General features: G+C 40.0%; 1 protein-coding gene across 3 annotated transcripts in view; it reads right to left on the bottom strand.

Annotated features, from left to right (window-relative positions):
• Positions 1-348: 348 nt before the first annotated feature.
• The window catches only part of IL1RL1 (interleukin 1 receptor like 1), a 34632-nt gene continuing 19644 nt past the window's right edge, over positions 349-15336 (bottom strand). For 2 of the 3 annotated variants that reach the window (XM_050753269.1, XM_050753268.1), the window contains exons 2-11: positions 14395-14606; positions 13676-13886; positions 12446-12620; positions 11890-12052; positions 10404-10475; positions 9534-9675; positions 9296-9441; positions 4613-4759; positions 3442-3609; positions 349-1168 (exon numbers count right to left, since the gene is read on the bottom strand). In XM_050753269.1, coding sequence (XP_050609226.1) covers positions 783-1168; positions 3442-3609; positions 4613-4759; positions 9296-9441; positions 9534-9675; positions 10404-10475; positions 11890-12052; positions 12446-12620; positions 13676-13886; positions 14395-14455 — 1671 coding nt within the window. In that variant the 5' untranslated portion in view covers positions 14456-14606 and the 3' untranslated portion in view covers positions 349-782. The remainder of the gene's footprint in view (positions 1169-3441; positions 3610-4612; positions 4760-9295; positions 9442-9533; positions 9676-10403; positions 10476-11889; positions 12053-12445; positions 12621-13675; positions 13887-14394; positions 14607-15336) is intronic. The other variant, XM_050753270.1, reaches the window with a different exon arrangement.

Raw genomic sequence — 15336 nt, 5'->3', positions numbered from 1 at the left:
TATGAAAGAAATTTTAGAATTGAAAAAAAGCTTGATCATAATGGCAATGGGGATAAGGTATTCCAACAAAATTAACAATATTGAGATGATGAGACTGAGTATCCACTCAAATAAAATATAATAGGTGGGTGCGGTGGCTCATGCCTGTAATCCCAGCACTTTGGGAGGCCGAGGCGGGTGGATCACTTGAGGTCAGGAGCTTCAGACCAGCCTGACCAACATTGTGAAGCTCCATCTCTACTAAAAATAAAAAAAATTTTTTAAAAAGAAATACCCCAAAAATTAGCCAGGAGTAAAAAAGGTAGCATGCACCTTTGAGAGAGATATATATATATATAAATTCTGGCATGTTGGGAACAAGATTTATGACTGACATTCAGCCTGAGGGAATCAGAATGTTCTTCAAGATGATGTGAAAATCCACTGTCGAATGATTAGTTTGCTCTTCAGATTATTGACAAAGAATCAGGAGCAACAAAGCAAGACAGAGAGAGAGGAAAAGAGAGTAGTGAAAACATCCCACACCACAGTGAAGAGAGTCAAGCAAAAAGGGAAAGGGAAGGGAATGGTGGCTGGAGAATGGGGGAGGATTGAGGAGAAAAAATTCTGGGCATTTTGCATCCACCCAGAATCAGGGAAATGGAAGCAAAGTTACCAGATAAAACCTGAGGCCGGAGCCCTTTGACATTCCTACTCCTCACACTTCAGTGCAGGGGCATGGGCCAGCTAGGAGAAGTTAGGAGAGCTTCAAACTCAGATGCCTTTGCACATCACAGCAGGCACTATTGCTTCTGGGCTGCCAAGGAAGTCAAACTGGAGGCCTTTCTGGGCATTTTGCTTGGCACAGGCATTTGGTACCTCACGTGCTTCCAGAATTTGGAATTCAGGGACCGTTTATTGGCAACGTGGTCCTCCCTCCACTTGATGGTGCCCTGCACTTCCATGAGATGCCTGAGAGAGTCCTGAAGCGCTTCAGCCTGCAGCATGTCCAGCTCGCTCAGAGCCTCCATCTCAATAAGAATCACCTTGGAGTCGTTCTGGATGAGGGCACTATGCAGGGCAACTTCCTGCTCGTAGGCAAACTCCTCGCTGTGCGTGATCTGAGGGGTCAGGATGAAAATGTGCCGCCTGCTCTTTCGTATGTTGGTTTCCACTGCAGTGACTACATCTAGTCATACAAGAAATAGATAAGATTTCCTATCAGTCTAATGCTTGAAACATAAACATCCTGAACATGTAAAAGTCTTATTGTTATAATCTGGTGTGAGATTCTCTGACATCAATCAAGTCACTTATTCATAGAAGTGGAAATATACGTGGATAGAGAACCCATTTTTTTCTTTGTGCTCCTTTCATTTGAGAGAATATCAGCCCCAATGTCCTCTTTTTATTTCCCAGGTAGCTTAGTCTTAACTAAAATAGAGTCCTTCTAGGTAAATGGGAATGTAAAGATATTTAGTCTACTATTGCATTAGAGACTTAGAATTCTGATTCATTAGATATATATTATCTTCTTAGAATATTTGCTTATATGTTTTAAAATGGCTTAAAAATTTAACTCACATATTTAAAAGCACAAACTCAGGAAGCTCTGCCCCTCAAAATTGACCCAAATCTCTAGGAAAGTAAGTCCTGACTTCACTTCACCCCCCATTAATCTCTGTTGTAGAAATGGATTTGATCCAGACTAGAAAAATCTTAAGGGACAATAGATCCCCTTTCCCTTTTGGTGTTTATAGAGCATAGACTCCATGGTGATTCCAATTCACTCTGGGTAGACTTAGAAAGAACATGAAATACCCAGTCCTCACTGCAACAGAAGAAAGCACAACCATGAATAAAACAACCCATGATATTCTGATAGACTGGTGTCTGAGGAATTGCAGATGCATGAGGCAGGCCAGCTGAGAAGAGGTGCTCCCAGAGGCAGGAGCACAGCTGCTGCGGAAGTCCCACCTGGAGGGTCAGGTACATGACCACCCTCTGACCTCCTGCCAGTGCCTCCCATTGGCTAAACCCAGCCTGGAGCAGAGGACAAGGGTGCAATGGCTTCCATGATGATCAGCCACCCAGGGCCACTGGATGGAGTGGTGATGCAGAGAGGATTTTGGTGGGGCAAATGCAAGATCAGTCTCATGAGAATAAAGATAGCACCTTAGTCAGTCATGAACTTTCCTAAGCAAAGAGTGAAGTTTGGTGTTGTTTTATTGGGTTTCATTTTATTTTGGTTGAGGAAAGGTCAGAGGACATGCACTGATGGAGGGAAGTAGAAAACCATTCCAGATTAGTATGTTGTCACACATTGAAGGCAGCACAAGCTTGAGTGTGAGAGAGCTAGCATCTGGGTTTAGCTGGGGAGAAGTGTAACTAGAACTTAGGTGGATGGACTGAGAAAGAAGAGGTGAAGAGCTTGTGGCCAGATGTGGCACACTGTTGAGCTCACAAACAACAGGAGTCCCTGCAGGTCCTTGAGTACGAAAGGAGTGTTTGAGAGCATTACTCATTACTTCTATCTGCCTGGGTGGCCAGTGGGAAAATGGGAGAAGAAGAGAGCCTCGAGAGAATAAGTGCATTATATTCTCCTGAACTGTACCTTTCACCAGTCTCTTGAGCCATTATTGAGGCTATGAGCATTCCCAGATATTCCAGGGTAAACCAAATTCACCTGTTGTTCATACCTTTACATCTATAGGCAGGTGAATTCCTCTTCTTAGTAAGATGAGTTTAAAATGTAAAACTGAATGTTTACTTTATTAGGCTTAGGCCCTTGATATCTGAGCCCCATTTATATTCCAAACCCTTCCTGATCTGTGAGAAATTAGAGAAGAGTTCACAAGGAGGGTCCATAGGTACTGGACATAAATGTATGAAGGGAAGGGAAAAATAGCTACTGAAATCACAGGAGTTGTGATAAAACTGTCAAAAATATATAAAATTGGGTAAGAATATTAAGGAACAGAAGCTACAATTCTATGTGCTCTGGTGAGAATATAAATTTGCAAATGTTTCACCAACATAAAGAAAGTCATGAAGACTCTCTGAGTCCTTTTAAGGTATTTCAGCTAGTGCCTATGGCTACCAGAACAAAATTCTTCAATGTTTAAGTCCTCTTTCAAATCTTATGGACAGAATTAAGAAGTGGCAGAGTTATCCTGGTGGGGGACCAAGGAAATAAAGTAGGGATGATGGTTTACTAAGTCCTTGAAGCACAGGACTTCTAACTCTGAATTCACACCACCGACATTACTGTGAAGATCTCATCACCGGGACAATGATGGGAGAGGGAAGAGTGAAGGATAAGTGTCTGCTCCTGGATAAATATTTAAAGTTTTGGTCTTAAGGTCTGAGGTAGTAAATGCAATTCCGCAGGGATAAGGCCACCTAGTTCACAGCCTCTAATAAGCATGAATTTCCGTCCCTAATGTATGTCCATAGCTTTACCTTCTCCAGGTAGCATATCTCTCCCATAAATGCATAAGGTATAGCCACATTTATTTTCAAGAACATCGGGCAGAATCTGGTGGACAAAGTACTCTACACGACTGGCCCCATCTGTACTGGATGTGTAGTTCCGTGGGTAGATAACATAAGCATCATAGAGCTTTCCATCTGAAAATGAAAACAAGAAGTACAACTTCTTACTTGATTCTAAAAATTCTTACTGGACTCTTAGAAGACGTTGCTCTCCAAGTTTTATGGCTGTTGGTGAATGCGTGTCATCCTCCAAAATGTTCCAGACTCAAGAGATGTTGACGACCAAACCACTGCCACAAAACATGATCAGGAAATAACAGTCTTCATCCCAAAGTATTTCTCCTTTTTACTGTCACAGACTAAATAACAAAAAAGTGGACAAGAGCCTGTCCAGTGCAGTTAAAACCATTTCATCAATGTTGATTAATAATCTATGAACAAGGGGGCCTTCTGTGCTGGATAGACCTTGGTTTCATCTTTGGTTTCCCCATACTCCCCTGGGGAAGTGAAAAAATGTAAAGTTAATAGTAGCAAGGGCATAGAATTTTTTAAGGGGTCTGAATTTTCCACAAATCAAACCGTTAGCTCCTACTTGAGTCAACTGATTGAAAAATGCAACATGTATCTGCCTCCAAACGAAAGCATGAGGTTTGCATCTAGCAGGCAGAACTGACTCCTTTCATGAGCATGTTTGTGTGCCTAGGTTAGACTTTACAGATCAGGGTTTCAGGTAGAACACACATGCGTTCTGACGGACCTTTCTAACCTGCTCACATCTGGAAAACAGGAACAATTTTGCTACTGTGTTTAACTTCATAATATCTTACCAATACATTATGAAACTTACACCTTTCTGGGCTTGGGGCAGATTCTGTCATTGGTAACTGAGTAGGAATAGCAATCCTATCGGGGAAGAAATGTGAGCTGTTGAGATGAATCTCAGGACCATGAGGAGTTACAGAGCAGGATGGAAAATGGCCTCTAAGAAAATCCAAAAACACAACTCACTGATAACAGGTTAGCAAGCAAAATGGAATCTGGGTTTAGCAGCCTAGCTATTGAAAAATTAATAGACAAGTAACCAACAGTTATTATGTGACTTTTTCTTTGGGTGAAAAACTTGGTATTTGCCACTTACCATTCCTGGTCTTGTAAGGTTTAGCTATGTCCCTCCAGAGCAGAGTAGCCTCAATCCAGAACGTTTTTAGGATGATAACCAGAACATTGATTAGCATTAACAATACACTACATACTGCAATTATGCAGTAGGTGCTTTGATGATCAACTATTCAAAAGAAAGAAAAATGATTATTATTACTACTGAAACAAGATATAATAAACAGATACATGGATGCTGGCTTCCCTTGGGAGTATAAGAATTTCATGTAAGATATACCCACTGAGAATTTTCATGACTGCTTTAAGTACCAGGACATTCACATTTATTGAGCCTCTACCACATATCAGGCTAAGCATTACAGGGAATTCTCAACGGCAAAAGAGGCACAGAGACACTCGTCAACTTAACTAAGATGGGAGGCAAAAGCATGATTTTTGCTGGCAGAGGATTTTAGAAGGAGAACTTGCTCCATGCAGTACTTGGAAAGGGAGCCTTCCTGGAGGAGGAGGAGGCCTCTGAAAGATGAGTAGGATTCAGGGAGATGCAAAAAAGGGAAGGCCCACCTGGGCAGAGAGAATACCATAAGCCTAAGTGCAGAGAGGAAGTGTGTTTTCTGAGGAACTGGAATAACCTAGTTTGGGAAATTGGTGGAAGATATGATTAGGAAGGTTGGTCAGGGCCAGGTTCTGTCCAGACTTGAAACCCCAACTAAGGCAGACTGCCTTATTCTGAAGGTCACAGGACCATTGGAGCCTTGAGTGGTTTTCCCATGAGATTAATCTGATGGTAGTAGAAAGTTTGTTTCTGTGGAAAGAAACTATGGGCACTCAGAAAAGAATGGAGTGTGGTACTTGGGATGCAAGATGCAGAGGGTTGTAACTCACACAATAATGAGAAAGGAATAGACAAGGTGCTGTCAGGGCATTAAGGAGAAGGCATCGACAGGTCTGAGAGATTTGTTACCTCTAAGGGCTTGGTGGTGTGGGAGATAGAAGAAGAAGCAAGAGTCACCTAAGTGGCTAAAGCATCTTTGATAAAGAACTCAAAAGTCAAATTACTAAGTTCTAGGTCCTACTCATAGCCCATACTTCTCTCATGGTGAACATTACTCAGCCAACACTGAACTTTATCCTAGTACTCCTTGCTTCACAAAATGCAGATGCAACACGCATATGCACTGACGAATGTGAGAAGAATCTCAGATGAGATTTGCTGATATGGTTCATTTCCATCTTAAGTCTCCATGCATGGGCTCCCAGTTCTGAGGTAGAAAAAGCACTGGACCATATTCACAAATTCCTCCACAACCTCTAATAGTTTATCAGCTCTCTCAGTGACCAGCAGTATGAAATCAAGAATTATCAAGGTGATATGACTCAAAGTTGGGGGAAAAATGTGAAAATTGACAAAGAGCTTACTGTCAGCAGGTTAAATAATGAAAACTCTGTTAAGTAAATTGTTTCAACAGGATTCCTTTCCAGGTCACTCTGTCTAAAAACCCCAGCTGGATGCACAGAGGAATGTGTACTTCCTGTGGGGAATGCTGGGGAGTAACCATGCCAGTGACTGGACACTTCCAAGCAAAAGAAAGATGTTGATCCAATACCTCAAAGGGAGTCTTTGTAAGTGTGAATCATTTTATAAAAGTATAAGTAATTCAGGTATGTGATGACTAAACATTACTTTCTGTATACACATATAAATAGCAAAATGCTGGCTGTGTTTGAATCCTTGCTCCATAACTGTGGTATCTGGCAAGTTATCCAACTTTCTTTGCCTTTTACTTTGAAGTATTGAGAAAATAAACGAGAAAGTTAAATGTAAAATAAGTAGATGAGTCCTGGTACATAGGAAATAATGAATACATGTGTACTATTATTATTATGAGCATCAAATATGTATTTAGTAATAGTTAATAAAATGGGGGCACAGGCCTTTTAAGTTTTTGCTCTCTTAAATATCAGAAATAAAAAAGAATTCATCATGACAACTCAACAGCAGTAGTAATAATTTGTGTTTAATTTATACAGGTGCTGAAACAGACTGTAACCACGTTGACTTAAAGAAAAACAGGTGACATACAAATAAGCTAGAAGGAGCAAAATCACTGAACACCTGTAACACGAAAACAATTCCAACACATCGGTAAGCAAGGACATTGATCAATGATAATGTAGCAAAGCAGGAAGACACAAGGGCAGCGTGGGTGGGCAGGCTGGATGGATGGCTGCAGGGTCCACTGGGCCCACCACCACCCCAAGCGTGGCCCTCACATAGCACCTTGACAGGGTCCACAGCCTTCCTGAGGTGCCACATTTATCACTGGCAGACACCAGAGACCCACAGAACACTATAGCACTTACAGCCATCTGCATGAGTTATGATTCTGTTTATTTTATGAAAAACCTACAAATCGGGGGTTAAAGTCAAAATTAAAACAAGAAAAACCCCACATACCACTTCAGGCAGAGACCTGCCACGATTACACCATATTGGGGGTCTGCTGTCCCCACACCCCAATCCTTTCTCCTCCTGTTGTGCCTCTCTGTGTGTATCTGGATGAATCTGGACCACACTGCACATATGGGTGGGAACTCAGGATTTAACACTTTCTTTGGCTATTTGACAAGTACGTTAAACAATTTCTATATGGTTGTACAGCCCCTGAGAAGTGATGAGTGTAAAAAAATATATTTTTCTCTCTCCTTCCTTTTATACGGGATACAATGCTTCGTATAGCGAACAGGATGCCTTTGCCTGGATATGCGAAGAACAAGTGAGGAAACTGACAAGGGCTCAGGAGTGAAATGCTTGGAAAGCTATTTTCCAAGACAACATTGCATTGTCTTGGACACAACGGAGACACACCAAGGGAGAGAGCAGAAGGATCAGTCCATCTCTGTGGGGGAAGAACTTCATCTCTGATGTTTCGCATTATCTGGGCATGGTGATGATAAGAAGCACAATGACTTGTAGACAGCTTTATTACTGTTTTGAAAACTCTGTAGGCAACACATCCCCTTCTTGTGTGCACCCAGGAGGGATCACTCTCTCCACCCTGCTTTGGCTATTTGTGAAGCCACCAATTATTTATATATAAGAAAGAATGTTACATTTTAAAAGATTATATAGCATCTGAAATTAACCCAATAAAGACTCATCAGTTTCATGTTGTCCTTTTATTGTGTCAAATCATGATGATATCATTAAAATCCTGCTAGATTCAGAAAAAAGCTATAGGGAAGCAATAAACAATTTCACTTTCCAAATGATGGAGAAAGTTATTGAATTTACCAAGCATAAATATAAAAATAGTATTTTGTTGTATAATTAAGCCTTATAGCTAGAGAAGTAGAAATGTACACAAAAAACATTTGGTATCAATAACTTGGTTGTGCATTCGTTTATTCGGTCAAAAAATATTTAACTGAGCACTGGCTAGCTGCCAGGTATTGCGCTAAGGACCCAAAGATGGTTGAGATGATGTCCCTCCCCTCATGGAGCTTGCAGTCATGTTGAGCAGACTGTCAAACAGATTTTGGCAAGGCAATGTGACCAGTGCTACGATACAAACAGGATGCTACAAGAGTACTTAGAAAGTATGTATACCGCAAACCGAGGGCCAAGAAAAGTTCCCCGGAATAGGTGGTACCTGAATTGCATGGTGAATAACAGAGGCAATAAAGAAATGGGTTGAGCTACCAGACTTCCCATGTGTTCCATATACCTTAAATACTTTATAAAGTTTAACGATCATAATGTGTGTGATATGGTTTGGGTCTGTGTTCCTGCCCAAATCTCATGCTGAATGGTAATCCCCAGTTTTCAAGGTGGAGCCTGATGGGAGGTGATTGGACCATGGGGGTAAGCTCATCATGAATGGTTTAGCACCATCCTCTTGATGCTGTCTTTGCAATAGTGAGTGATTTCTCATGAGATCTGGCTGTTTAAGTGTGTCACCTCTCTCTCTCTCTCGCTCCTGCTTTCACCGTTTGAAGTGCCTGCCTTTGTTTTGCTTTCTGCCATGAGTAAAGCTCCTGAGGTGTCCCCAGAAGCAGATGCCGCCATGCTTCCCGCACAGCCTGCAGAACCGTGAGCCAATTAAACCTCTTTTCATATAAATCACCCAGTCTCAGGCATTTCTTTATACCAGTGCAAGAATGGCCTAACAAGTGTCTTACTATAAAGTAGCACCTAGGATTTTCTCACTGAAATGGCAGTAGTTAGATACTTCCCCTTTTTGTTCACTTTACCACCCTCACTAACAAAATGAGTGTTCATTATGACCAGAAAAAGGTATAGAAGGAACCACGTTTACAACAGGTAACACAAGTTATAAAAGAGCACAAAAGAACACGTTCAGTTTACTGTTGTTGGTGCATTTTCTTTCACATACAGTGAGACAGAGGGAGTTCATAAAGTTAGAAAACAAGGATGATCAAAGAAGCAGCTGAGTGTTGTAGAGAAACCAACCATAGGAGGCAGTGGGGAAGGAGGAGGAACTTAAGCAGCAGAGAAGCTCCCAGCAAACAGGAACAGTCTACAAAGACCAGATAGCAAACAGCATCCCAAAGAAGAGAAGTACATTTTATGGCACAAGCCATTCCCATTGTCTTGATGGATCTCTCGGAACCACACTCCATTCCGCTTACCCTTGCTACAGAAAGTTCAGGTGACCAAAGTCTCAGAAACACTCCTTACTTGGATTTTTCCTACTTAGTCTTATGGTGTGCCTTCTCAAGCCATGCAAATTCAGGGCCAGACAGTCGTACCGCAGCAATAAATCCTCTTCCTTTACATCAGCTATTCTTAAAACCGTGTTTACACAAGCCAGCCCATCGCTGAAACTAAGAAAGCAACCTGTTACTTGTAATGCCTACTTCGCACGTGCAAACGATGTGCAAGGGGAAGAGGATGGTTCTCTTCGATATAAAAATACCTTTGATTTTGCCCTTCCTCTTGTTGAATTCTTGGTTCACTGAAGTCTGTAATTTTGTTTCCATTAAGCTGCCACTGGACGGTGGCCAAGAACTGAGCGCCTTTTCCAAAACAAGCAGAGCAAGTTAGGTTTGTGTTTTCTCCTAGAGGGGAGTAAGGACATTCACCAATAAAATTAACTTCTGCGACTAGCATTTTATCCCATTTAATGTAAAAAAAAACTTACTGAACACTTAGTATGCACCCCGCCAGGACCTCCCTCCCTCATCTCTAGCACCTTCCTCTTTCTATGTCCTCTCTTACCTCCTCCCTGCTCCCATTACTTTCATTCACCCAGCTGGGTTTCCCATTCACCCACCTGCATGGGAAACTAACAGGGCCAATGATTCTGGCTTCACCAACCCCACTTTATAAAGGATTTCTAGTAAAAGGATTGCCCTTTACTAGAAATTAGAAGAGTTTCTTTCCAACTGCGCCCTTCCACGTCTTTCTACAGTACTCTCTTCATCTCTCCATAAGCTACCTTTGAATATAAATGTGTTTTACCAGACCTGGCTACCATTGCCCAGAATGGACACTCTGCAGGTTTCCATCCCAAGCTCTGGGATAGAGATGAAGATGAAATTAGATGCATACATGAAAGCACCATGAATTACAACATGCAATAAACAAATGTAAACACTGCAATTGCTGTGTCCTGGTTCCCAATATTAGCAAATGCTTGGGGCAGGTGCTTCCAGGGATGTCACCTCACTTACCCCTCAAGGTTCCCTATGCTAATTGTCTGACCCCTGCTAAGGGAATTCAGAACAGGGGTCATATGGAAGGATTTTCCAGGCAATATTTACAGCATTCTGATAAATTTTCTTACCAATTTCCACTTCCTTTGTTTCATTGTGTGCAGGGGCTCTGATTACAGGAAACAGAGAGAAGCCTTGCTCATCTTAAAGACAAAAAGAAATATAAATATTAGGGGAGCATTGAATGCTACTCAATATAAGTTTGTATCTTCATGTTTCTATTCTATTTCATAGCAATGTTTTTCAAATTCTTCTAACAATAACCCATAATCACACACACACACACACACACACACACACACACACACACACACACACACACGAAACAGAAAAGCATTTAAATAAAGCTTTCTTTTATTACCTATGATGCTTTGTAATATCTGTATTCTCTTTGACATCACTAAAACAAATGCAGGTCCAACCCATAAAACTAATTACATGACCTAGTAATTGTTAGAAAACTACACTTCTACAGAATAAGACTACAGGGAAGATTTCAAAAGACCTCTGAAAACAATAAATGGATGAGTCCACAGATTTGCTCGCAGTTCTCCACTAGGGTGGCCCATCCTCAGGGAACTGTTCCCCGTATGGAATTCTGACTCCTGGGACCACCAGGGCTGAAAGACTGGCAGTGCTTGTGGAGCGCTGCTGCAATCCTCCATCCCTTCATGCTCATTTATTTAAGGACAGTGTGATTAAGGACCACTGTAAGGGTTGATATTAAACAGAAAGAGACGCTAATAGGAATGTGGTCTGGTGATGCTTATTTTGCAGCGGTGCAGTGAAGTATTGGAAAACTCCAAAAAAATGTCTCCAACATTGCTTTGCCCTAAAAAAACTGTCATACGTTAAGGGGCTATTTCATCAACGTGTATAGATCAACTTGTGCTAAGGAGACCCCAGTTATTTACAGATTGATAAGCTATGATCGTGAAGTCTTTCCCTTAAATAGGCTTTTATAAAATTTAAGACAACTTAGAAAACACATTTTTAGAATGAAGTGAACTACTCAAGGCCACTGATGATATTGAAAGTATTTTGCAAACATGGATTAAAATCCACGCAATAACATTTATGTACACCATAGTATCGCATCATAAAGCCTCTCATTAAACTTTGAATCCAGTGAGTATTACTAAAGAGTAAATTCTTCTCTTTTTAATTTGCAGAAACTCTGAAATCAAACTAGGAAAAAAAAAAAAGTTGGTTTTGCTCTCCAAAATTTGAATGGCAAATTTTGTATTGCCATTCAAAAAAAGTAAGTTAAGTTAGAATTCAGACTGCTTTATCTTTGAAAAATTAAGTCACAAAAAAAGAATCAAGAATAGATGTGGCTTTGAATTAGTAATGTAATTCCCCCTGAAATTTCTTAAATCTTGATAGTGCGTTCAGAAAATCTCTTTGCGTCATAGTTCAGAATGTGTAAGATAAGATGGAGCAGGAGGAAGTAGAGGGAGGAGGGTGAAGCGCAAGAAACCCAACCAGAAGGGCACAACTGTTCCCACTTTGACTTCTTTCCAGTAGTATTCTACCTCATTAATGTTGGTAGCTCACCCTTGACCGTGAAGGACCTGGTTGCTGTCACACTATAATTGGCTCCATTTTCATTGTGTATAAATTTACAGGTATAATCACCTGCATCATCAGTCATCACATTATCAATGACCAAAAATGACTTGTGCGCCTTGTACCTTGATCCTTGAAGAGCCTGACAATTCTGAAATGAGAAATTTCATTTCCTTTTCAGTAATTCTTCACTTTTGTTTATTTATTTATTGACAGAATCTTTGTTGCCCAGGCTGGAGTGAGTGGTGCAATCTGGGCTCACTGTAACCTGTGCCCTCTGGGTTCAAGTGATTTTCGTACCTCAGCCTCCCAAGCAGCTGGGATTACAGGTGTGTGCCACCATGCCCAGCTAATTTTTATATTTTTAGTAGAGATGGAGTTTCTTCATGTTGGCCAGGCTGGTCTCGAACTCCTGGCCTCAAGTGATCTGCCTGCCTTGGCCTCCCCAAGTGCTGGGATTGGAGGCGTGAACCACTGTGCCTGGCCACTTGTGTCTATTTTAATTGTGTAATTTTCATCTATTTCCTTCCAAATTTCCTCTTACCTTAAACCACTCAAGAGGTGCTGTCCAATTGTAGAGGTCAATTGTAGGACAGTAAATTTTGGAATTTTTTTCTGATCCAGATACGGTTGAATACATCAAATAATCTGGAACGTTGCAATCTGGTTGTTTTTTATATATGGTGACATTTGCATATCCAGTCCTATTGAATGTGGGACTATTAAAATAAATCCAAAAATTAAGAGTCACTTAGCATTGTGAAATAACTTAACCTAAATTTAGCCTTTACTTAATATTGCTTTTCTTCTTAAAAACCATCAATATACATAATGGGTATTTTCTTATTTAAAAATAAACATGAAAATCTAGAGTTTAAATACTTTTTTGTTACATTTGAGCTAAAAACATAGCCCCCATAGTAGCCCTAACAATGACTTCTTTGCCATTTATTCATATACTACATCTGCTGTAACGCTGTAATCCCAGTGTAATAAAGATAACCACAATTTATTGAGAGTTTATTATGTACCAGTAACAATGTTGAGCACTTTTCCCCATTACCTTAGTTTATTTTCACAGTAATGCTTTGAGATGAATTCTATTATTACATTATATGCATTTTACAGAGAAGGAAACTAAAGGGCAGAGAAGTAACTTGCTGACATCGCACAGTTAACTAGTGGCAGAGCATGAATTTGACAGTTGTCTGGCCTCAGACCTAGGCCCTTAACTAATACATCCTGCCTTTTGATGTCGTTCATTTGACATTTTGTGTGTGCCAAATACAATCACAAAATCGAAACATTTAACAATTTGTGAACAAGAGTAATTTTTAGGCACACAATCTCATCAGCCTTCTGTGGCTTAACTTGGAGGTTCAAAGCATTGGTCATTGCCCCTTTTCACCTACTAGAGGCCCCCTGAGATGGAAAACATCCAGATTACTATTTTCTGCTCTAGTTTGTTCTTAATTCCAGCCAAATGTAAGCAATTGCTCTCAGTTATCTTGGTCACTAGGAAAGCTAGGTTTTTCTCTAAGTCAGCTACAAATTAATCCCTGCAACTGTAAATCCAAATAGCTCAAAATGAGCTAGACCTCAGTCTGATAGTATTCCTAGAAGTTTATCCAAATCACTTTTATTCAAATCACTTTATAAATTTAACTGTTCCAGAAAAGACTAGGGAAGGAATGAAAGCAAGGGCACCTCAGGCAATCAACCATTCAAGAAAGGGGAGCAGGGTGAAAGAAGATGGGAGCTCTCCACATAATACCTTCTGACAATGCAGGTATAAATACCAGAATCAGCAACTTCAGCTGGTAGAAACTTAAGAAGTTGGCCTGAGGCAAACACACGATTTCTTTCCTGGGTGGGAATACTTTTGTTTGTTTGTGAGTAATACCAATCCACGATGTAACTAGGTTTTCCTTGTCTAGGACATCTCACAATTAAAGCCTCATTTTCCAGGCCCCACGATTGTTTACCTGCAAATAAAAGATATAAAGACGATCCTGAAATGATCAAATGAGAAGATCGTAATTCCTAGCCTCTCAATATTTGCTTCCAGGATTAAATTTAGAAGCCAGTCATATACTGTGATACTTTGGGAAAGAATAAGTAACTGATTAAGATCTCTAATGAAATGCTAATGAGTTAATTTGGAGCTAAACCCCTCACAGTTCTCCGGTGGAAAAGCAGTCATACCTATCTAAACAAACTTTGTGTCAGTCAATAAACATCTGCAACACTTCCCATGTGCAGGCACCATGTTAAATTCTGCTGCATTTGAATATGTGAAGCCAAACTGATGATATATTCATTACAAAGAATTTCTTCTGATAGATTTGTAATGAATAATGATCATACAAAAACAATATATTTTTCAGTTTACAATTCAACTGGAACAATTGGAAGCATGCTGCTTAAAACAAGGTGAATGTTCTTGAAATTAATTTATAAAAATTTAAATTATAGTTAAAAGGCAATACTTACTAAACTTCGCTGCTGTGGAATACACAAGAATTGTGAGAATTGCTAAGATCCAAAGCCCCATTCTCTGTTTATCAATCAAGAGCAAGTGTTGGTAACTGGCTGTTGAGATTACTCCAGATGAGTCACTGGCATACGACAGTGAAGGTCACCACACGTGAGGCAGTTGATGATGCTCTCCAAGGCTGAGTTGGGAAGAGTAGCCTATATCTTAACTGAAAAATAAATTAGACAAAACCATAAACAGAATTTTTATCAGCCATGATTTTTACTTTCTCAGCACTACCCAGGAGAATGAATCGATCAACACATATTTCATTAAGTGCAAAGAGATATAACAGCAGGTTTCAGATATGCAGTATTGCACTTATTCCTATAGAAGTTTCAGGTCATATAGCTCTCACAATAATCATGCTATTTCACAATTATCATGCTATTTCACAGTTATATTTTACCAGTCTCATGAGAATGTCCCGAAATAAACTTAAGAAGGAAAGAATATGAGTTTCTATTTTTGAAACAAAACAAAACAAAACAAAAAAAACATAAAATTCAGTAGATTTAGAAAATACATTGTATCTTGTGAAACCACAGACATCCACACAGGCTGGTGGCAGCATGCTCACAAAAATAACTCACAAACAGACACGTGTGCAAGTAGTCATCACAAAGCAACTTAGGAGTAGCAAAGTCAGAACTAGACTAAAGCATTAGCCAAGCAATTGTCCTATGCTCAACCCCAAACCCTCAAACTTTTGTTCCTGACTCAGCTTGTTCCCAGGAGTCACCAAAGGCTTTCTAAGAATAGTTGAAGGTCTGTGAATAATAATAAATACATTTATTTTTTCTTTCAGAAAAATAATCATTTACTTTCTTACTTCTTTTCTTAAAATATAAGGGGAGAAATAGAAGCAACATAGAAATTTACAAACATAAAGATAAACA

Source organism: Macaca thibetana, chromosome 13, assembly GCF_024542745.1.
Source record: "Macaca thibetana thibetana isolate TM-01 chromosome 13, ASM2454274v1, whole genome shotgun sequence".
Classification (NCBI taxonomy): Eukaryota; Metazoa; Chordata; class Mammalia; order Primates; family Cercopithecidae; genus Macaca; species Macaca thibetana.
This window is presented reverse-complemented; position numbering and strand designations above follow the sequence as displayed.